Source organism: Lagenorhynchus albirostris, chromosome 6 (assembly GCF_949774975.1).
Source record: "Lagenorhynchus albirostris chromosome 6, mLagAlb1.1, whole genome shotgun sequence".
Classification (NCBI taxonomy): domain Eukaryota; kingdom Metazoa; phylum Chordata; class Mammalia; order Artiodactyla; family Delphinidae; genus Lagenorhynchus; species Lagenorhynchus albirostris.
This window is the reverse complement of record NC_083100.1, coordinates 69,217,228-69,242,519: the sequence shown is the minus strand read 5'-3', so window position 1 is coordinate 69,242,519 and position 25,292 is coordinate 69,217,228. Positions and strand designations below refer to the sequence as shown.

The 25,292-nt window shown below is 36.3% G+C and overlaps 1 protein-coding gene across 1 annotated transcript in view; it reads right to left on the bottom strand.

Annotated features, from left to right (window-relative positions):
* The window catches only part of KCNH7 (potassium voltage-gated channel subfamily H member 7), a 450,073-nt gene that overhangs the window by 15,471 nt on the left and 409,310 nt on the right, over nt 1-25,292 (bottom strand). Inside the window, exons 10-12 of the mRNA XM_060151475.1 lie at nt 12,323-12,575; nt 9,178-9,383; nt 7,319-7,418 (exon numbers count right to left, since the gene is read on the bottom strand). Of these exons, the coding sequence (XP_060007458.1) occupies nt 7,319-7,418; nt 9,178-9,383; nt 12,323-12,575 (559 nt within the window). The remainder of the gene's footprint in view (nt 1-7,318; nt 7,419-9,177; nt 9,384-12,322; nt 12,576-25,292) is intronic.

The window sequence follows — 25,292 nt, the reverse complement described above, 5'->3', positions numbered from 1 at the left end:
GTGGCGCAGTGGTTGAGAGTCCGCCTGCCGATGCAGGGGACAGGGGTTCGTGCCCCGGTCCGGGAAGATCCCACATGCCGCGGAGCGGCTGGGCCCGTGAGCCATAGCCGCTGAGCCTGCGCATCCGGAGCCTGCGCTCCGCAACGTGAGAGGCCACAACAGTGAGAGGCCCGCATACCACACACACACACAAAAAAAACCAGTTCATGTGAAATGGTTATTAAGGAGTTAGTTTACACCTTGCCAATTAAAGTTCAATGTAGTGCAAGCAGATTGCTTAATTTATTTTCTTTAAGATTCCCCACTTGCTCAGTGATTTCATCATTACTGAGAAGACCACAGACCTTTCCAATCTCAAGCATTGTTGACATCATTGATTACTCAGTATCACTTATATTTCTCTGCTCAACCACTAGTCTAGGTGCCTGTAAATCTCCAGATCAACTCTTCTTACACAAGCCCTTTCTCTCCAGTGTCACGGACACAGCCTTCCTTCATTCTTGTCATCTCTTCCTCTGTTTCCTTTGATTTTAACTTCTCCCCTCCTGAAAATCTGATCAACATTTCCCCACTTTATAAACATATCATTTCATTCCTCAAAAAATAATAGTTTCCAATTTTATGCTAGTAAATGTGAAAAAAATTAGACACTTCACTTCTCTAAATTATATTCATACCTGCTTTGTGAATTGCATCAGTTTGTTGCTCCTAAGTAAATTTTTGTGCAGTTTGGGCACCAATGGAATTTGAACCAACAAAGGCTTCTCATCTTCCCCAAAATGCTTTTCTTTTAAACACTTTCGTGGAATCTTTTCCAGCAGAATCAAATGTAAACTGAATTAACATCGAACTCATATGTCTCTGATATAAGTAAGGATAATGCTAACATGGATATTTGTAATGAATGGACATCACACATCATTAAATCACTTCGCCTGTTTGGCTTGAAAGACCTTGGGAGTTCTCTGTAGATTTGTAAATCCTCATACATAGTAAAATGTTCTGTCCCACCTACCACATGGGCCTTGGTCTTAGTTTACTAAATTATGGCTTGATTTTGGATGCTTAGGCACAAATTCATCAGTCAACGTATATTGTTAAACTGAATTATAACCTGTTGATTTCAACTCGGGACATGTGTTCACAAAATGTGGTGAATGAGGGATTATTATTTAGTTCTCTAGTGAACCGGAGCAAATTATTTCATATACATGGCATCTAAATCCTTTAGCAAGAATTTCAGGTAAAAGTAGGATCATGAAAGAAGAAGACGTTTGATATCCTTGAATTTTTTCTAATACAGAGGGGAAATGACTCCACATTTACTTCTGTGTTCATTGCCACTGGATCATCAGCCAGCTGCGTTTTGGAACTCAGGCCATGTGAACGGTTTCTCTGATGCAGCCCAACTGCAACATTTTTCTATTCCATACTAGGTAAATCAAAGCTTCAAATCTGATCATTTAAAATGACAGTTGAAATGACAATCTATTTGTGGATTAAAAATGGAAACTGCTGGAGGTTGGCTAATGGAATACATGATATTGGGCTGAAATGCATTATAATTGGCTTCCAGGTACCTCTAGATTTTGATGGCTTGTTCCATTTCTGGTTAAACTGGATTATTTAATAGACATTAAGTAGCATTAGGTACTATTTTCCTTAATGTTATTCTTAATGCTATTTTATTTTATTTTATTTATTTATTTGCGGTATGCGGGCCTCTCACTGCTGTGGCCTCTCCCGTTGCGGAGCACAGGCTCCGGACGCGCAAGCTCAGCGGCCATGGCTCACGGGCCCAGCCGCTCTGCGGCATGTGGGATCTTCCTGGACCGGGGCACGAACCCGTGTCCCCCTGCATCGGCAGGCAGACTCTCAACCACTGCGCCACAAGGGAAGCCCTGCTATTTTATTATTATTATTTCTTAATGTTGTTTTCTTAAATGCTATGTAGAAATAGTATTCCGAATAGTAATCTGAGTAGTTTTTACATTTTCCCTTTTGCTAGAAATGAGACTGTATAATCATTCCTGTTACCATCGTTTTACAAAGAAAAAAACCCCTGCCTATTTAATTAAGCCTCGAATTTTTCTCATTTAGATGACTGAAAACTTTTTTAAAAATCCCTTGTTTCTGTAGGCTGACAGTTCACCTCCTTCCCTTTCCTCACAGGATCCAATTCTAAAGCAGTTGTGAATTGTCTTGTAGGTGTCTCTCTGTGTTCAGGATGGATTGAAGAGCATGGAACGAATGTCCTGATGGAGTGGTTGACCCATCCATCTTAAGAATGATTATATAAAATTCTTACATTTCAAACAATCTGGGAACAAATGCTTGTGCTCTCTCCGTTATTTATGGAGTCTTTCTCTCAGGTGATTTATCATTTTTATTTGTCAGACCCAACAGGTGGACCCAACTTTTGGTAAAAGAGAGGCATTTAATGTACTCTCTCAGCATTCGCGTTTAAGATTTCCTACTGGTAACGATTTTGAGATGAGTTGAGCATTTTCCAGCCGAATGCATTAAAAAACATTTATTTCATTGGAAAATTGGAGTCCAAAATAAATTTCTTCATTTGATCTCAAGTACTTTAGTTCTTCTCTAGCATCAAAGAAAGTTGAAAGTGGATTAGACTCATTTTTCTATATAAATAAAGTTAAAGAATTTATCTTAAAAATTAAAATAAAGATACATTTATGTATTACTGAAATGGATAACAAAAGCTAATCATTATTTATTATTGGAGAAGATATTCCAAAGAGATGCCAAAGTATAATAGCAATATATTTAAAAACTTAATAAAATTAGAATTTGACCCACCTCTATTCTGTAAAAACAAGTTTAACAGTGTATATATTTACTCCTAACTTCAATAACTTTCACAGAAGTTACTTATTTTGGAGAAACACTTTCAAAACTTTACTGACTTTTGTATGGCAATGTGAAATCACTAAACCAACATTACAAGGAGATAAGCTTTATTGCTATTCTTTGAAACACAGGTATGATGAGTTCAAGACCTCTTTCCACTCATTTTCTGGAACACTAGATTTTACTAGTTGATATATATAGAAGTGCCCATTTCAATAAAAATTACATGGGTAGGGAAATGAGAAAATTGCTCTTAGGATGTGTATATCTCTTAAAATGGGTTCCTGTTTTTTAATGAAATGTGTGGCACTATCTAAATCCAAAGTAAAGAAGATGCTGAACATTTTTCACCTTAATTTCCATCCCTTTGGTTGGTACAGTCATATCTTTAGCACATTTTAATTTTTTTTCTGTTTTCTGTGGAGGCCTGTTAATTGCTGTTCTCATTGCATTATTCTCTCTCAAAAGGTCACTGTCTCCCTAAGTCAGCCATTAGTAGCTACTTTGATATTGCATTTTCCGTTCATAGAAAAAGGTGAACAGAATATTCCAAATATTTGGTCACAAAAGTGCTATCAGTAAAAAATATATATATGCTTGTGTGTGTATCTCATGTGTCATTTTACATGCTATTGTACTAAAATTTATGTATATTATAAAATATACACAACATAAAATTTTATTTTATTTTATTTTGGCTGTGCCGCACAGCTTGTGGGATCTTAGCTCCACATCACAAAATTTTAAAAGAAGTATTCCCATAACCCAATAAACCACACTGACACACTCTGAAGTAAGTACAATCCAACTCTGAAGACCAGTTAGAGACTATTTTTCAACATGTTCCAAACGGTTATACCACATTTATTTCTATTCTGTCCAGCTATTTTGCCAATGCTTGTGATCACTAAGGAAGTCATTGAAGATACATTTTTATTCTTCACTTTCTGTAAAAATAACATTTTACTTCCCTCTCAGGAACTATAACATCTCCCCCTACAATGACCATAGTCAGTTCGGGGAGGTCCTGGGTACCTCCATGCCAGAATTTTAGGAAGGAAAGAGAACTTCTTGAATATATCTTCAAAAAAATACAAGGTGTCCTCAAATTTGGACAACTCTTACTTGTCAGGAACTGAGTTTATATTCTTAAAAGAAATGTGCAGCCTATGAGGACAAGCCACTTTCATCTACAAATGCATTTTAGGAGAGAAGTGATCCGATACGTTAAGCTTCTATTTAGTTCAAGTCAACGTGCAGAGGTTCTATATATATCTTTTCATTTTTAATATCTCTTTTTGAATGTAAGCTCCTTAGCACCACGTGGTAGACATGATGGGGGGCGCTGTGCAGGTGAGAGTTGAAGCCTGAAGAGTTCCAGTGTTGTATTGAGTAGGTCGTGAGTGGTAATTGTAAGACTCAACCTCTGTCTGTCTCCAATGGCTAACCACGTGTTCTTCCCTCTGGTTCTTGATGCCTCTGCTGATTAATTCACAGTCATCAGCACTCTTGGATATCTGCCCTCAAGGTATTGTTTCAAATGAGCAGTAAACCAACTCTAAAGTAATCAATACATTTCATGGGCAGCTTTTAGTTTATGTACCCTCCATATCATTTAGTATCAATTATCTTCTGAAAGTTCTCTGCTCTTTATACTTACTTATATGCATTTTCCTCCCAGATATTGATTCTATATCAAGAAATATAGAATGAGCGGCCCTTTCAGATCTTTAGATTGGGGTGATTGGGATTAAATTGCTTTCAGCAAATTTTAAACTTGCCTATTGCACCATGGAGTCCTGAAGACTGGAATAGGCTCTCAGGCTCTGGATAACTGGAGTTAATTGTGTTTTCATGTTGACCAAAAAGTGCTTACTCACTGACACACCAGGAAACTTCAAAGAGCTACAGGCAGGCAAATCCCTTACCATCAACACTTTATATAAAATGGGTCTTATAGACTAAGCCTGTGATTAAAGGAAAAGTTTTCAGAGTCAATAGAAATGTCTACATGCATGAGCACAATATAAATTGTGACACACTCAGGGCCTTGTCAGGAGATAAAAACGTTAAGTTATTTAGCTTGAGAATGAAGAAACTAAACAAGATTGAAAGGAGATTTAATAAATCTTCAACTGTATGGGGGACATTATTATATAGACAATATCGTCAAGCTGTTCTTCATTTCTAGTGAGATCAAAATATGAGATTAACTTCAGGATAAGGGATTTAGATTAAGTTGACAGAAGAACAGCTTGACTGTTATGGTTCTGATTTTAGAAAAAGTCACTAGGAGAATAATGAAGGACATTGCAGTAATAAATTATCACCTATCTATGAATGGTTTATTGTTCTGCAATCAGCCAGAGGAGTCAACAGTTAGCCCAATTCAACAGATATTTATCAACCATGATTTGCTAAAAGAATCTGCAGTTTGATAGAGAAAAAAGACAAATGTACCAATAACCACTGTACAGGGCAGATTTTGAAAATAAAGATCTTCCTTGATTTACAATGGGGTTACAGCCCAATAAACCCATTGTAAGTTGAAAACATCATAAGTTGAAAATGCATTTAATATATCTAACATACTGAACATCATAGCTTAACCTAATCTACCTTAAACATGCTCAGAACACTTACATTCGTCTATGGTTGGGCAAAATCATCTAACAAAAGCTTATTTTACAATAAACTGTTGAATATCTCATGTAATTTATTGGATACTGCACTGAAAGTGAAAAACAAAATGGTTGTAAGTGTATTGGCTGTTTCCCTCTTGACCATGTGGCTGACTGGGAGTGGCGCTGCCCAGCATCACAAGAGAGCGTCACAGCGTATTGCTAGCTGGGAAAAGATCAAAATTCAAAATTTGAAGTATGGTTTCTTCTAAATGTGTATTGTTTCCACACTATTGTAAAGTGAAAAAAATCACAAATTGTTTCATTGTAAGTCAAGGACCATCCGTATAACAACGGGGAAGTGGCTTAGGAATTCAGGAAAGAAAGAAAACCTATATTTTTGAGGAAATCAAGAAAGGGTTCACACTGAATATCACTGAAGATTAACCTTGACAAAAAAATGTAATTTAACGGATGAAAAAGTGGTGTGGTATAGTTGTGTGTGAGTGTGTGTGTGTGTTTGAGGATAGGGAAGTAAATTCCAATTAAGGAAAGGATATAAGCAAAAACACAAAAATGATGTACGTGAAAGAGAGGGTAGCTGAGTTCATTTGAAATATAGGGCAAGTTAAAGCTAGTAGATGCTCTCCCCTTGGGAGAGAATCCAGAGGGAAGAGGGCCAAGAAAGAACTTGGATTAAGAAGGCAAAAGGAGGAAGAGAGTCATATGGAAAATGCTCAAATGCTAGTTCATTAACTCAGTCATTCTTTCAACAAATATTTGTTGAAGACCTGCTGTGAGGCAAGCACTGAAGCTTCAGGTGACTAAATATTTCCCATGGGGCTTGTGATCTACAGGCAGATATCACGATTAAATGATGATGCAAATCATATGGAAGTACAGCTGGAATAAATGCTGCAAAAGAGAGGAGCTGATGGGGAAGGCCAGGTTAGGGTAGTGAAGGAAAGGATGGTATGAGATAAGACTGAAGAGGTAGGCATAAACCTACCCTATGGAGAATTTAGGGAATGGGAAGTCTTTAGAGGGCGTTAAATATGTGGGTGACATAAACATACCTGCATTTAGAAAAAAAAAAAAATCACCAGTGGTCCATTGTGGAGAATAGATGACAGAGGGCAAGTTGGGAAGGTGAGTTGAAATGTGTTTCAGTATTATGGTAGCTTGGTCCAGAGTTGTGGCTCTGAAGATGGAGAAAAGTGAAACAATAGAGACCTAGTTTGAAGAGTAAATGGATGTGTTGCAGGTGCCACTAACAAGACTTGTTACCAGGGTGGATGAAGAGGTTGAGAGATGGCTGGTTCCTAGATAGATCTGTTTTGTGCAGTTTATAGAATGGTGATGCCATTTAGAGACACGGCAATTGATGGAGAGAGAGGTTTCCAGCGGGACATCATGATTTCAATTTAAGAAATGTTGAGTTTGAGCTGCCCTTGCGATTTCAAGTAGATGGCTTAATAGGCATTTGGATATATGAGACTGAAGCTCAGATGATCTGGGATTAAGATATAAATATGTACATCTCCTATGTGAAAATATAATTAAACTATGGGTATAAATGAGATTACCCAGGGAAAGAGTATGACATAGAATAAGAAAAGAAGAGGGCCTAGGATCAGGTCTTGAGAAACACTGTTGAGAGCTGTCAATCAGAAACCATATCATTAGCTACTGAACAAAGCAAAGGATTTGCCTTCTTAAAATCTGAATAAAGTTTATCCTTGAAATCAGAAGTATAATGAGCATTTAAGTAAGAAGAACTGATAACAACATGTTCTGCATTTAAATTTTAGAAAAGAATGAATTACCTTTCTCTCCTTCACTATCAAATGACAATCTCCTTCTGCGTAGTTTACAGTTGTCTCCTTCAGAATCATTCATGGACTGGGATTGTAATAAGAGATCAGCCTTTGTTAATGGAACGTGAAGATAAAAATGGAAGATTATTCAATTTGAACACAATATATCATCAGTAAACTCTTTACTATTTCATATTATTTCAACCACTTTGAGATTTAATTATTAGATTGCAGGCAGATAGCTACAATACTTTGCTTAATGGTTTTCTCTAAATTATAAAATAGTCTGCTAGAATAATCCTAGTAGTTTCTCCACCTAATGGGGAAATCAGAGTTGTAGAAGTTATTTATCAGAAATGTTTGGGGATGATGTTGTCAACATTTAGAGACAACATATTCCTTCATGCGGAATATATTTTATGTAACTTGGTAAAGTTAAATAAAAATAATAATAATTTTAAAAATTGCAGAATCTGCATTACTGCAGAGAAAAAAGTGTAAACCAATTATAATTAGCTATGATGTTTAAATTACATGGTAATGATGGCAAGGTTAAATTTCACAAGAATAAATATAAGGTTGAATTCAATAAACACTATGCTCTGAACCCTTGATTATTTTGTTCCCCATTCCTCCTTCCTCCCTCTTGTAAACAAAACTGGAAGTTTCCAAATATTTTTTTGGTTGCTGCCTAAACTTTTTATGTAAATAAGTTATCTGAGGTAGATGCCTGTTGTTTTTAAAAGCAAAGTAAGAATGAGGCTGGTGATCTCAAACTGCAATTTGATAGAATTCTGAATTAAAATCATTATAAAAAGAATATACTCTTGGTAACGAACCTCTTACCACCTAATTATTTTTCAACTTTTCAGCTTTTTGAAAAGAAGTAACTATCTGAGCTGGTGCTTCAGGTTATCGAATGGTACTCTTGTGACCTTAAAATCTTTGTCTCTCACAGCACCCTGGGAATGACTGTAACTCCAGGGAGAATGAAATATACCACATTTTACCTAACTCTTGACTTGAGGATCTTTTATTTGTTAGCATTAAAATACACTGGCAAGTGTCAAAACATTTGGTTTCTGACAAAAAAGTATTTAGAATTGGAGTTGGGGTTATGAGGTTTGGGGGGAAGGGGATGGAGGAATAACCTAGCAATAAATTGTGGGCTGCAAGATAAAGTCTATATTCTTAGAATACTCGTAGGTCATAAGGAAACATTTTCATAGTGGAAGAGGGTGAGGGATATAAGGGTTACACTCTCAAAATTCATCCTAGGTGAAATCATATGTAGAATTATTTAAAATATTATTTCTAGTAGAGTAAATGTTCTTCATTCTGTAGCATTAATTTTGACTCAGGTATAAGCCTGATTAATTTATACTTCTGCAATTTAGAAATTGTGTTAAATATGGGCCTAAATTTTAAGAGTTTAACTTCTTCATAATTATTGAAAAGGTATCAGTAAACAGTTTATGGTGTAAATAATAGCTGAGAGAATATTTTAACCTCTTTATAAGATAAACTCTTCTAGGCAATTTTCAATAGACTAGAATCACCCATTTATTACGAATAATTGTCACACTTAATATAAACCAAGGCTATTATAAATCAAATATGTCACCCAAGAGTTCCTAAAAGGTCAAATTTAATTGAACTACCTAAAATTATTCAATATACTTGAAAGAAATTAGACTGAATTCCTTCTCTATAATTGAGAAATTCCAATATTAAGTTAGCTTTTCCTTTCAAATATTCACAATTGCTTAAGTTTTTCTACACTAGTCCACTTGATCTTTCAGAGGTATCTGGGCAATCCAAGAATAAAATAAAATGTCAGAGTACAAAAGTAAGCAGGCAACATATACCTTTGCACTTTCATGCCTTAGGTTGAAAGTCAACTCTAGGTTTGTGAGAAAGTGATCAGAAAACTCAGGATACATGTCCAAAACCTCTAGCAAGTCTTCTCTCTGGATCTTATGCAAGTCACAGTACGTGAGAGCTCTTACATCTGCATTAGACTTTCCAGGTTTGGCATAAAGATGAACCATTTCTCCAAATATATCATTTTTTCCTAAAAAAGATAAAAGGAGAAAAGGAAAAAAAGGAAATAAAAGGAATCTGAACTTAATGTTTTCCTTCTGAAAGTAGAAGGGGACCACTGACCAATCCCTGAACCAAAAATTTCATAGGTAAGACCCTACAGCCAACAGACACTTGGGCAGCAAAATTCCAGTACCTCGTACTGGCTGCCCCAGTCATGTTTGTTCACTGACCGGAATTTTGTCTCTTAGAGCACTGGTCCTGGTATAATCCCCATTACTTCCTTGTTTTGATTCTTTGGCTAAGCATCTGGAATGCAGCAAACACGGCTCTAGTCTGCTATGCCACACATTGCTAGAAAAGAGTCTTGCCAATAGTAGGTGTGGTCTAATTTTGTCAACCTAGGAATATGGGAAAGGCTGTGGAGAGTCAAATTTTAAAACTTTCTATCTCAGGATGGTCTCGGGAGGTGACGCCAAACATGGGGTTTTGGTGGAACTCTTTTAACACTTAGAGGACTAAGGGTACAATTTGAACATACCCTGTTTCCTTTAGTAACCACTTTTGGATTTGCCCTTAATAAAGTTGCCCAATTGTTTAATAAATCTAGTTACATTTTCTCAAAAAAAAAATACAGTCATGCTTTTTTACTATATGGCCTTTCTTCTAAAAGTGTGCCCTTCCTGCTTTTTTGCCAAACCTGGGGTTATTTCACTGTCTGGCTTCTGATGGGCACCCTCCGCATCCCCTCTGCCTAGCCACGTGTCACCTCTTTCCTAGGTGCCCTTCAGTGACGAGGATGATAATGACAGCAACAACAAACGCTGAGGACTAAGTAGGTGTCAGGCACTGTGTCAAATGCTTAGTTGTATTATCTCACTTGATCCCCAAAATAACCTCATGAAAAAATTACTAATTATTATCCAAATTTTATGAATATGGAAAGAAGATTAAAGAGAGTAAACGGATTAGGTCAAGGTCACCTTCTTAGTTGGGTGAAGTAAAGGGAGGGAGAGAGTGGCCATGACTAAATCCCATGCATTCTGACTCCAGTCATAATCTTTGCACCCTTGATATATTTCATCTTCTCCCAATATTCTCCCTGAAAGTCATGGCCACTTAGATTTTTCTGTCTCTGAATGTCAAGGCACTTAAAAATCATACCTATGGAATACATGCGTAATAACTACTGATGGATTCTTGATTACATAACTTTTAAAGGTAGTCAATGGCAGCGTAAAATGTACCTTCTTACATATATCCTGAAGCGTCTTTTCAGATTTAGAAAAAACTCCCTGGATCTGTTACTGTAGTTTTTGGTAGACAAGTTCATATATACCCGACTATGGAAACTACCAAGACTTTTAAACAATAATGTTCATGTAAAAGAAAAATGCTGTAATGTTCTTATTCTAAATGTGAATATAACGGGGAGAAATCAGATGCCATATCTTTATAAGAAAAATTAACATTGGAGAGAATACATTAACTGTAGTTTAAATAAATACTTAGCTTTTCGAAATAGAATAAATAATCACTATTTCTGAGGATTTTAAGTGCAGATTTACATGGAAATGGAGACAGAAAAGGAGAATCTCTTGAAATTCTTTATAGTTTTGATACTTCAGTATAGATATTATCAGAGAAAAGCTCTGAACTAAATTCAGCATGAGCTCCGTATTTTAATTAGCTACGTGACTGTAAATGAGCAAAGGGTAAAAAATTATTATTTTATAAAGCAACAAGGCTTGTTACCTTCCTGTAGAAGTTAGGGATGGCTGATTTGAAGATCAGGAATGCAATGATGTGTGCTCCTTCCCTGGCAACATACTAGAGCAAACTGTCAAAGCCAAATCTGGTGAAAATCCCACTTTATTGTTTAGCTGCTAAGTGATTTAGAATATGTTTTTAGCCTGCTTATTGGATCGTAAACCAAATTGTGCATCTGGTCAATTTTGAAAAAATTTTCAAAAGGCTCTCATAATAAAATTATCAAAATAAATAGGAATCTCTCAAACATCTTCATTCATGTATTGGGTCCTGTGCTATGCCCATTTTGGTTCTGCGTAGCAGTGAAGAAAACAGACAATATCCTCGTCCTTTTGGATGTTAACATCAAGAGTCAAGTGAAAGGAAATCACTGACTTATTTGCTTCTTATTTAAATAGAACCAGATTTAATCTGCAGGAAAAAAGAAGTGCACATGTTCACAGCCATTGGGGGTGGGTATTCTCATGGGGAGACGGAGGCTTCAACATACTGGCTAGGGGATAGGAGAGGACAACAACTGATCTAGTTTCTCTCTGCTCCCTTGTTCTTCCCCATTGTTCTAATATTCTAAAGAAATCTTACAAGTTCGCAATGACTAAATTTATTTTTGAAGTGGCAGATTGGATAGATGGACTTTCTTTTGCACCCAAACCAGTTTAACTTATTACTAATTTTCATCTCCTCACCACTTTTATCCCTAGGTGTTAAGTTTATAGCCCTATATTACCCAGGTAAGGACTCATATAATTCTGTTTGATGGGACACAGCAGGTAAAGTGCACAGCAAGTAGATGAAATTCATCAACATATAAACCCACTTCATGACAGGGCATTGGCACATGCTAGCAAGTATGCTTACTACGTATATATTTTATTTAAGGTGATAAGATCTCAGCATGAATCCAAGATCCTCTAACATGAAAAGGAAAATGCTGACTATTTTCATATATCTGGCCTCAAAAGCTTAAGTAGGTGCCAAGATGGAAGCACTTACACACCAGAGAAAAAGTGAGACAGTCAAGAAAACATATTTTCTGCAAGGTTAATTTGATTTGAATTGAATTTTAAATAAAGCTTTAAAATCACTCATCAGTCTTAGTACTCATAAATAAATAGGAAAGCCCTCTTTTCTATCATTTTAAACTATGCATTGCACTAGCTAATAACTGAATTTGTGACTATCCAATTCTAAAACACTCACCCAGAATAGCTACCACAATGTCATCTTTGAGGATTTCAATGGAGCCTCTGGATAAGAAATAAAGTGCAGTGAGGACGTCCCCACAGTGAACCAGGGTATCTCCTGGAGGTGCATGGGTGGTCTTGAACTTCATTGCCAAAGCTCTAAGGCAACCTTTACTTGCCCCTCGAAAGGCTTTGCAGTTTTGCAGCAAAGTCTGGTTGAGATGTAGACAAATGTCAGCTTGTAAACATTCTGGGAAACCCTTTAGGACCTGAAGAAAAAAAAAGAAAGAGTTTCATACTACCGGCGCACAGGGTTACCTCCACCTGAAATAAAGTATATTTCGCGTTCACAGAACTGCAGGTGTAGTAAATGTCACAAAGGAGTTTTTACAATGCTTCTACCTCGCCTGCCTTAATGAATACTTGCTTTGCTGAACATGTCAGAATTTTAACTCAAATACTTGTTCTCTGAATTAACTGCAGGCATTCAGACGCAACGCAAATGCTGTCTCATTAAAATGTAATGCCTACAACGTTTCACACTGCTTCTCATTTCCTGCATTGTTATGTAGCACCATACTGTGCACAGATATAATGCAATGTGACGATTAATAAGACATAACTAATGAAAGGTGGTACAACTAGAAAGACAACCTTTAGAAGGAATCTCAAGTCAATTTGGACTACTATCTCTGGTACACATCTTCGCTATAATTGGGAAAAATAATGATCCTGAAATAGCCACGGTATTTGTGTCATATACCAGACAGTGTCATATACCATATTGTTAGACCTTAGCTAACAATACTTGGGATATTTATGTTTCATATGCACATTATTAGTACTAAATATTTTGATAAGCACTGAAACTAGAGAAAGGGAAGGAGACAGGCAAACGTACTGTAAAACTGTAGTTCAGTTTTCAGAAATGGAAATTGTGTCAGAAGTTACGATGCATACAGAAACCTCCTAACAGCTCTACTGTTTTGACAACCTATTCAGTGACTAAATTAAAACTCGTAAAAAAAGATTAAACAATAGCTTGTGATGAGTGCTACTCAATTTAAATTGAATAAAATTTTATGTTATTAAAAAAAATGTCCAGTATACAATGGGTCAAGGATACTCAACTCTTCTGTATGTGTCTTAGCTATTTTGGGTGGCATATAGAAATTTTAATTCTCAGGTTGACTCTCTTCTGTCAGTAAAAATGAATCCATTTAAATATTCTTTGGAGTGGAGGGAGAAGGCCTTATATAGTGCCTAAAAATGTAATTTTAGGATTTCCTACCTTTTTGGGTCAACCTTCTTATTGCTGTCCACTATAGCTAAAAGTAATAATAAATTATTTGTGCAGATAATTCAAATGCATGTGGCCCGTAGAGAAACTTCAAATTAGATCATATTTGAGTTAACTCACAATTTTTACTATGTTAAATATTAAAGTAACTACAGGGGTCCTGTGTCTGCAGGACCACTGTGTGATGCAATTGGTCAGACTGATTGTGATGAGATACAAAAGGATCAATGAGAGACCTGAAACATGACAGCCACTGTTTCCAGTCTTATTTCCTTCATTGTAGGGTCACCCACAGACATGGGTCAAGGGTGTTTTAGAAGAAAAGCCACAGGATATAAATTCTGGTCATGAATTTGCCACAGGCTGATGCTTGTGCAAGTCACTTGATCCATCTGTGTTTCTTTGCCAGAGAATAAGAGCCTTTGCAATATTGGAATTTGTCGTAAGTTACCAATAAATAGTGTGTTGATTGTAGGACCCTGCTCATCCAGCTCCAATCAGCCATAGAAACTCAGACTTTTACCTTAAAGATCCTGTATTACCTGGCTCAGAGTCCCAAAAAAGGAGCTCTCCTCTGTCTGAGTTCCTAGGCACTCCTCTGAAACCTCTCCCCTTAACTGTAACCTTCAGGCTTCACCTCCATGACTGGACACGGGTCCGATTGCCTGCTTAGACTGGAGACCTCTCCAGAATGATAACTTGTCTTTGCCCATTTCTGCCTTTGGAGTTGGAGACTCTTTTCCCACGCTTTGCTGGGATCACAAACAACCCAGCTCCTCTCATGGAAGCAACCCTCTAGTTTGCTGGTCCTTCTACCTGTCTAAACTAATCACATTCAATTCTTTGGCACGTGATGCTAGACTAGAGTTAAGCTAGGTTTGGACACTGTCTTCTGAAATGGGGCCACTTTATTTGGAGGTGCTATGTTAGGAGCAAACCCCAGTTCACTGGCTTCTCTGCATATGATTTACTTTTCCTGCTTGAAGCCCACTATTGTGGTCTCAGTGTAACTCTCAGATGTCCCCATACAGATAAAAACATAAAGAACATTAGCCCAAGTAACAGATATGCCTATTTTTCTCTTAGGGTTTATCTATAAAGGCATTTTATATTTCACATAAATGGAGATATTGCTACCGTTATAGTAGTTGGAATGAGAATACTGAGCTTACAGCTGTTCTTTCTGTCATTTTCCTGAAGTTTCTCAATTATACTTTCTGAATATAGCCTGGTTATAGAAGGAAAAATTGTGCACATGTGCGTGTGTGTGTGTGTGTGTATGCATGCTTTGAACTGGAAGATGCAGATGAGATGATGAGATAGAGGTAGGGGTTATTCACTTCTCTGGGTGCGATATGAGCTATGGAATCAGATAGGCATGAGCTCAAGTCCTTACTTTACTATGTAAAGTTCCATCCCTTACTAGCTGTGACTTTTGTCAAGTCAATTAAATTTTCTTGAGATTCAGTTTCCTTTATTGTAAAAATAATAATTACCTCACAGGGTTGTGCCCACAATTAAATGTCATAATGAAAGTAAATCATCCTGTGCATTGTAGATGTTCAGTGAAAAGTGTACTTCTAGCTTTTTCTGCTTTTTTTTTTCCTCACACATATTTATTGTTCCTAAAGAACTGTTGCATTCTCTTTGCTAGAAATTGAGAGATACATGCCCAATGTGTTCTTTTCGTTGGTCTCTTTGGTGAGTAGGAAATTCACCACTAAATTTTGTGTTCCATTGCCTCAAGAGAGTTTAAGAATTCTTTTTCCTTTCATCTCTCTAACTTTTGTTTCCTGTTTCTGACTTGTGTTAAATATTTTGGTTTACTTTCACTTAGGTTTTCACTGTGAATTGTCTTAAATCCTTTTTGAGAGTGGTCAGTTACTAAATCAATGTACAAATATGTTCTTGGAATTCCAATATTCTTAGAATCATCCACAAAACCTTAAGAGCACTTGAGAAAGTTTTTCAACATCATTCTCAAGTGTCTTTACTATATGTTGTCAGCCCCTAACACTCAACCTATTAGGAGTGGCAATCACTGGAGAGAACGACCTCTAATAGGAGGTACCATAGAGTTCCGTGGAGAGGACTTTGTTTGCATGGGGGGAAGATACACAGATCTTAGCATGAAGGACTTGTCTAGATTAAGTAATTCTCCTGTGTTAGCCCTTAACTGACTTTCTTAATTTTCTTAAGTGAGTTACATAGATCATTCAGGTAACACTCAATAGAAGTTAAGATTTAATAATTGAATCTCTTCCTAGCCCAGAGGTTTGGATGTCTAAAATAAGTTAGCAGCATCGGAATCTGGCTATGCCTAAGTAAAGGGATTTTAAAGTGGGAGTTATAAGAGAGGGAGCTGTATTGGAACAGAGGTAGAAGAAGATTGAAAAGAGTGGGAAGAAAGGGTAAGTTTAAGTGGATATTTATCCAAGGCACCCCTTTCCATTGGGCCCAGCCATTTTACCTTTCTTGCTTCCAATGGATAATCCTTTTTTGTCAGGTTTGGTTCCTCTGCTAAATTACCTAACTTGGAGCTTCCTCATTCAGCACTCAGATAGTGGCATTTTACCAGGCCTAGCAGATCTGGCTAAAAGACTATCTATGCCAAGTACACAAGTACAAACCAGGACACAAGCTGGTTTAATGATTATTATAGTCATGTTGCTACCCTCTATACAACCTTCTAGTTTGTCAAGCTCTGGAGCTGCTGTGAGGGTACTTAGCACCTTTCACTGTGCATCTGGAGCCATTGTTTTATGGAGTTAGCCTGTTTTCAAAGACTAAGGAGCATCACCCAGAATTCGTTTCATGGCCTGCAGCTTGGAAAAGCAGTCCTCATTCTTTTAGCAAATATTTATTAAGTATCTACTGTATACCGAGCAGTATGCTAAGCATGAGAGCATAGCAATGAATAAAACATGTTCTGAAAATATCCCTGGTCCTCAAGCCTTTAAATGCTCAGATTAAAAAAAATTATAGGGTTAATCAGAATTTCCCACATTTTCAGGCCAAATCTGGACATCTATAATGCACATTTACAATACTAATTGTTGTTCAAAGGAACCCTCAAGGGAACAGTTAATTTAAGGTGAGTAAAAAGCTGTAATTTCACTTTTCTAAAGTTCCTGAAAGTTCCAGAACATTTTTTTCAAGGCTGATAAAAATTCCATATCTTAATTATGGTATAAAGTCACTTGAATATTTTATAAATGTAAGATTAACTTCCCTTTACTTGAATTTAGGTAGACAAAACTCTGTGGAACTCTCAAATTATGTAAGACAAATGAGACATTTGTTCTTTTAAGTGAGTATGGAGTGCTTTTTGTGATTATTAAAAGAAATCAATCCCATAACTTAGCATTAGAGAGCCCAAAGTTTAGGGACATTCAAACAAGAAGCACCCAACAACCACAAAACAGGACAGAAGTATTAAATCAAAGTAAAACTGAAGAAATTATACAAAGAGAGAGCAAAAATAGAAATAACTATGCCATAGAAAACATCTATCAAACCCTATTATTCCTTCCTCAAATTTAAGATACCAGATTTAGTGTTTGCTGTTTCTTAGCCTGGATCGCAAAACACTCTCTTTTGGTGGTATGTACACGTTCTAGGTTATGTTGGAAGAGCATCAACAATTGAGTTTTTACCAAAAAAACACCCTCTTCCATAGTGTTTTGAAGTTTTGTATTTGCTTTTGAAAAAAATCAAAATATATTCTTTAATAGATGCCCCTTATCTAGATAGTATTGGAAAGGTGACCATGGTGAAATGAATGGTTTCTGGTTTGTTTCACTTAGCACAGCTGCAGAGAAGGAAGAATTCCTAAAGAGACGCTAAAAAGGGCACATTGAGAAAGACAATCTGAGTGTGGCAAATGGTTCCCCTAAATAGCAAATTAATCATAGAAACAGCTTTGGTAACTGTGATAACTGACATTAGGAAATTTTCTGGGGAAATTCATTGGGTCATTAAATACATGTAAATCTTGACAAATTAAAATTAATCAAAACACAAATTAACATTCCTTATGAAACACTAAACCTCAAGCATGATTATTAAGTAGATTATGCAAGAAATATATCAAATCTTAAATTCTGCCCTAGAGTACAACCTTAATATTTTATAGCATTTTTGATTCTAATAGAATTATTGCTTGCTATGTGAGCACTCTAGGCTTGATAAATCTTTAGCACTTAAAATACACTGAACCTTGCTTTTTGTTGTTTCTAGAAGTTAATATTCTTCTTTAATGGATTCCATAATTTTGAGGTCATCCCAGATTATATTATTTCTATGATTATGGTTTATCATTAAGTGATAAGAAGCAGATATTTTTCATATTTCCTCGGCAATTACACATTTAACCACTAATCAAGGTAGGTAGATTCTTTTAGTAGTTTTAAACATATAAATATATATAGCTCTAGTCTGAAGCTCAAATTGCTTTTTCATCTACTTTCTTATTTTACTTTCATGCGGCTTATTATTTTATTGCATAGGGCCATCGTACCTGGCCAGATTGCTGGCAAAGCAGGGCACTGTAGAATCCATGACTAAGGGCTTTTATAAGCCTTGGGAAAAATAACTAATTTTCTACATGCAACTTTTCAACATATATCATATGGTTACATCATTTAGGAAAAAAAATAACAAAATCTTACTGCACACAGACACGGAAAACAATGTCATAAATCCTGAACAAGTTCTGGTGCAAGTAAAGGTTCCTTGAAAAATGACACAGAGTCCTCCCTCCTGCATCTTCCCCTCCCCTCTCCTGCAGTTCCCATCCCCAGTTAACAGCATAACTATGAGATGTTCCTTTGCTTTCAGAAGGACACAGTCGGGGCCTAGGATGAGTTGGAGTGTGGGTGATGATGCGCAGGCAGAGGGGATTTATTACTTTTGCATACATATTCTTGCTACTCCAACTCTGGAGCCTTCTGCTAAATCAGCAAAAACCTGACTTAAAAGGATGCGTTAGGATTTCTGAAATACGGCCTCAGGGGAAAACCTTGGAACTCACTAGGGTTTCTAAAGGTAACAGGAGGGATCAGCATCCTGAGAAGCAATTTGAGGACCTTCCCCTCAACTGCCCAGTTACTTGAGAGAGGGAATGAAGGAGGGGATGGACAGAATTTAACCACAGTGGATGAATGGACATTTTTGCAAATACTTTTTTACAAGTGGATTGATTGTAGACGATCTGAGCTTGCTTACAAAGTAAGGAAAAGGGAGGTGCAATCTGCCAGGTGATGAAAAGAGTGATTTAAGTACCACTTCACACTTGATATACCATCTTGAACTTGGATCTAGTTTTATATTTCAGAAAAAATTTCTCGTGTATAATATTTTAAAATCAAATCTTCTTTTGATTTATCAACTTTATATAAGGAATATAGAATGGTGATTTCCCCATTTTTCATGTGAAAGCTGAAGTATAAGTGCATTAAGGGATTTTATTTGTGGAAGAATTAAGACTCCAAACTTACTCCAGGATTCTTCCAACTATTGTGACTTGCCATAGCTGTTCATCAGATTGGATTTCAAAAGTCGCTACTAGTATGGTGAAATACAAAATGTTTCCCACTCATTTTATTTATTGGTTTATCAGTAAGTAAGAAAGAATAAAAATGTAGCATAAATGCCATTTTCTTTTTGTACCAGTTAGGGAATTTGTTCCTCAGAAAGATTAAGGCTAGACAGCAATTCAATTGCTTTCTAAGGAAACTGATGGTTGTATCAGCAATTATATAACTTTTGCAAAATAGCAGAAGCTCTCAAAATAGTAGAAGTTCTCTTCCTCCACCTATTAGATTCCGCTTCTGTAAACTATGTTGATTCTCGTTACCCAACGCTCTGAATGTTACATATTGTTGTGTCCCTACACATTTCTACTTCTACCAGTTGAGTTACAAACCAGCAGTGTATGTTCTGAAACCTATTTATGTCAGCTGTACTTGTTCAAGAAATTATGTAATTCAATCGTACTACACATAAAAGAATGAAATAAGTACGTGTAAAGAAAGAGAGCAGGGTTGCCCCATCCCCACGAAAATAAAGCTAAATGTTTTGGAAAACCTTTATAAAGGTGAGTCATTTTAAACAAATGCAAGCATAGATAATTTTTGCACTACATGTGAGTGCTTAAATATTTATAATAGTAGAAAAGTTTATAAAGTCCCTTAACTCTGACTGTAATCCAAAAAACAAGAAAAAAAATTATTAAAATGTGACTAAAAAAATCAGAAGTACGTGAAAATTAAGAACCACACTCTATGATAACCTTTGGATCCAAAAAGAAATAATTTACAAAGCAACAGAAGGAGAACATTTCATGTCAAAACCCATGGAACCACAGAAAAACTTGCATTGAAAGGAAAATATATAGTCTTAATGTCTTAGATATTATAGAAGGAAAGACTCAAACAATAAAAAACCTTAAAACAACTGTTAAGAATAATAGGACAATACAAAGAAATAAAAAAGAGGTACGGTAATGAAGGCAAATTCTGAAAATGAAAAGAATAGTAGCAAGAATAAATTAATCCAAAGGCTAATTCCTTGAAAAAGATCCAGTGAAATCAATGAATCTTTCAAAGGCCTGCTACAGGAAAGAACAAAAATATACAAATTTAGCAATGATAAGGCAGACGTACCTACTTATACAGAAAAGACTGAATAAATGAATTAAAAGAGAATCCTACAAGCAATATTGTAACAACTTTGAAAACCTAGATGAAATGGATGAATTTTTCACAAAATATGAATCACCAATATTGACTAAGAAAGAAATGTAATAAATAATTACTGTAGTAGAGTTAGTGATTAAAGAACTACCATTAAAACCACCAGGACCACATGGCTTAACAGATGATTTCTTTCTAACATTTAAAGAGTGTATAGGGAGACCTTCAAGATGGCAGAAGAGTAAGACGTGGAGATCACCTTCCTCCCCACAAATACATCAGAAGTACATCTAATACGACCCAGCAATCCTACTACTGGGCATATACCCTGAGAAAACCGTAATTCAAAAAGAGTCATGTACCACAATGTTCATTGTAGCACTATTTACAATAGCCAGGACAGGGAAGCAACCTAAGTGTCCATCGACAGATGAATGGATAAAGAAGATGTGGCACATATATACAATGGAATATTACTCAGCCATAAAAAGAAACGAAATTGAGCTATTTGTAGTGAGGTGGATGGACTTAGAGTCTGTCATACAGAGTGAAGTAAGTCAGAAAGAGAAAAACAAATACCATATGCTAACACATATATATGGAATTAAAAAGAGAAAAAGGTTCTGAAGAACCTAGGGGCAGGCCAGGAATAAGGACACAGATGTAGAGAATGGACTTGAGGACACAAGGATGGGGAAGGGTAAGCTCGGACGAAGTGAGAGAGTGGCATGGACATATACACACTACCAAATGTAAAATAGATAGCTAGTGGGAAGCAGCCGCATAGCACAGGGTGATCAGCTCGGTGCTTTGTGACCACCTAGAGGGGTAGGATAGGGAGTGTGGGAGGCAGACACTAGAAGGAGGGGATATGGGGATATATGCATATGTATAGCTGATTCACTTTGTTATAAAGCAGAAACTAACACACCACTGTAAAGAAATTATACTCCAATAAAGATGTTAAAAAAAAGGGAAAAGTAAATAACAATAAAGTGGATTTAAATAATAAAGAAGAGCTTATAACTATAGATCAATATCACTATAAAATAGTTGCAAAATTCTAAATAATTTACTAGACGATAAACTCAACAAAGTATCAAAAAAACTATGACCAAGTAGGATTTATTGGAGGAATGCAAGGAGATTTTTAAAGTATTAGTGTTAACGGTGAAGCTATTTTCATAAAGTCAGCTATTACTATTCAAAATTATTCTGGAGAATCTAATGAACTAATAAAGAAAATAAATAGTATTTTTTAAAAAAGAGAATGAATTTATCTCTTTTTGTTGCTGATATAATTGCATACCTAGAACATCCAAGAGTTAATCGAACAAACAAAAAAAGAATGAGGCAAATAATTTGTTAAGGTGGCTATAAGGAAGATAAATAGTTTATATATTATTTATAAGCAGGTAAAAATGGAAATGTGTAATATATTTCATTTGTTTGACTAAGCTATATAAATTTAAGAATAAATTTAATAACAAAGGTAAGAATTTCTAAGAACATTATAAAATCCTGTTGAAGGAGATGTAATTTTTTAGGATCTAAATCAGTGGCTCTCAATCCTGGCTACATGTTAGAATAGAAATATAAAAATACTGATGCTCTGACTTAGCTATAAGCAATTCTGGTTTAATTGTTGTAGGGTGGGTCTGAAGCACTAAAATTTGTTTAACATATTTCAGATGATTTTAACGTGGGGCAAAGATGAGAATTTAATATTGAAATTTCAAAATTATGTAAAAATTAATATAAAATTCATAGAAAGGAAAGTGTTAGCAACAGGAATACAGTCCATTCTCTATCCTTGCTGAGGAATACCGGGAAAGAAAAGTGACCAGCTAATGACAAAGATTAGTGACCTGCTCCTGGCAAGCACACTAAGGGTGTGGGGCAGCTCCTATCTATGGAGTGTTTTTGGCAGGACGTGTCTAGTTTAAATTGCTTATGATAAACAAAACTTTCATCAGTAGATTTTGGTGTTTTTTTTACCTTCACCTTAGATCATTTTATTTCACATTATTTAAACCCTGTGTTTGATTAGGATAGTGAACAAGCTGTGACAAAATTCAGTGTATGTTAGATTAACTAAAAGTAATGTTGCATAGAAGTTTTGCAAAAGAAATGTTGTCTGGTTTTAACATATACTATCGACAGGGAAATGCAGCATGACCTGGCTGTGAATGGTGTTAATAACCTGTTCAGGTAGAAGTAGGTGTGATAAAGATCCTGCTGCCCAACTTTAAAGAATGAGCAGCCTTTTATCTATCTTCTACCCAGAACTAGACTTTTCTCTACTGTTTCTTCACAGATGATACAGAAGTTGGGAAGTATTCGGTCACATCCATCCACGCATCCACCAACAATTTCCCATTAAAGTGAATCCCTGTGTTCACTCCTCACTCATAAGAAATAAATTTCAAAGGCAGCTTGTACTGGAATAAACTGATCTGAAGGCTTGCAAAGCACTTGGTATCTTCTTAAGATCTTGGAGTCTTTAAATTATAGCTCATATTAATTTTACTATTATTGTTATTTTACTTTATTAATAACTGTTAGGCTAATGTTCTTTCAAAAGCAGATTTGTTTTTTTTTTTTTTTTTTTTTTTTGCGGTACGCGGGCCTCTCACTGTTGTGGCCTCCCCCGTTGCGGAGCACAGGCTCCGGACGCGCAGGCTCAGCGGCCATGGCTCACGGGCCCAGCCGCTCCGCGGCATGTGGGATCTTCCCGGACCGGGGCACGAACCCGCGTCCCCTGCATCGGCAGGCGGACTCTCAACCACTGCGCCACCAGGGAAGCCCAAAAGCAGATTTGTTTTAATGTCATCAATAGACCTATAGGACATGACTTTCTGGAAAATGTCATGTAAGCTATGTAACTTCCAGACTATAAAATGTGAATGTTTAATGACCCAAAATGTTACATTCTGCTTAAGTGTTATGTCATTGCATACACAGTTTAGGGACCTCCCATGTTAAATCTGAGTCAGAACACATACTAATATGCAAAGAAGGATCTCTATGCTTTGCTTATGCCTTATGATTACATATATTCTTGAAATTATTAGTAAACTTTAATATTGGTTACAAGTTCTGATTTTTGTGTGCCAGATTTGACAGCCTGATCTTTGGGTTGTCTCAAAAGCCCAACACGGAGTTTGTTGTAAATGAGTTAAAATAGTCATACATTTTATATGGAAGAATAAATACTCTCAAATGCCCCCCAAAATAAGAAAAACAAGATTAGTAAGAGTGGACCTATCTTGTCAGAAATTGAAGTATGGCATAAAGCCACTAAGTATAAATCTTTATTATATTGCCATAGGAATGGACAAATAGAGCCAATTTGGGAGTAAAGATAAGTATTCCAATTATACCTAATAATTTAATGTGTAAATCAGGTGGTATTTAAAATCAACAGAAAAAGTACTATCTTCTATTCATGTGAAGAAAATTTACAGAACTACATGTCAAACATATTCAGAATTTCTTCCAAATCATATAACAAAACTTAAAACCTAGGAAACTACTTGTACAATCCATAGGTTTAGTGAGACCTTTGTAAAACAGGACAGGATCTCTGAACTGTACAAGAAAAGCTGACTCATTGGATGATATTAAAAAACAAAAAAACTTTACAATTCAAAAGATACCCTAAACAAAACCAGCATATTGAAAAGAGATTAGGAACAAATTGCAATATAGATGACAGATACAGTGTCAATGAACTCTTTGTCTATAAATTATAAAGAGTTCTTAAAAAATGAGAAGAAGGGCTTCCCTGGTGGCTCAGTGGTTGAGAACCCGCCTGCCAATGCAGGGGACACGGGTTCGATCCCTGGTCCGGGAAGATCCCACATGCGAGGAGCAACTAAGCCCGTGCGCCACAACTACTGAGCTTGCGCTCTAAAGCCCGCAAGCCACAACTACTGAGCCTGCGTGCCACAACTACTGAAGCCCGTGCGCGTAGAGCCTGTGCTCCGCAACAAGAGAAGCCTCCACAATGAGAAGCCCGCGCTCGCCACAACTAGAGAAAGCCCGCGCGCAGCAACGAAGACCCAATGCAGCCAAAAATAAACAAGTAAATTAATTAATTAATTATTTTAAAAAATGAGAAGAAAAAAGTAACCAAAAACTATGCAAAAATGTTATAAGTAATTCATAGAAAAGAACATCTTGATTAACTACTCTTCATTATAATGCTCTGACCTCATTGCTGGTGTTACCTACTGTTAAATATTAAGCACAGCTCATAGATAATGCAGGTAAAATCAGAGTTAGAATCTGGGCCAAAGCGCCCATCTTAGAAAACACTACTAAGGCCCGATTTTCCCAGCGTCCACATATTGTGACTCACAGTCAAAACTAGATAATGGCTCGACATGGACCTCTATGATTCAAGTACAATAATTACACCTGTGTGGACTGAGTCTTTGGTTTTCCCTCCCACTATGGTAGGTGTTTCTAACTACTGATTTGTTTCAGTTTCGTGTGTATTGTAGAGCACTCTGATCTAAGGAGATGACCAGTAAAGTGGGAAAAATTATCTACAGCACATATGTAAATGATTTAGCATCGCTCCAGAGCATTAAAATGCACTATATGAGGTGCTGGACCCCAAGTGAGGAAGATTCTTATCAGATAGTCCCTAAGATGAGTGTAGAGTTCTGCTGGGGGTAGCCCACTTGACTAATAGGAGCCCAAGATGCAAACTAAAATAGGTTCTTTAGGAATATCTGGCACGAAAGAGGCATGATTATATATTTTTTTCCATCCACATTCAACTCCATGGATAGCAATATGTCTAAACCAAGAAAAACAATTAAAATATATGTACTTTTCCTGAGTCTGATGCCTTAAGGCTATATAATCAATTGGATTAGATGAACTACTTGTGCTTATTTTCACCTTTAAAAAATGATTTAAAATATCTGGTATATTGGGTGGAACTTTACATATCCATTTTCAATATAAATCCTCAGGCT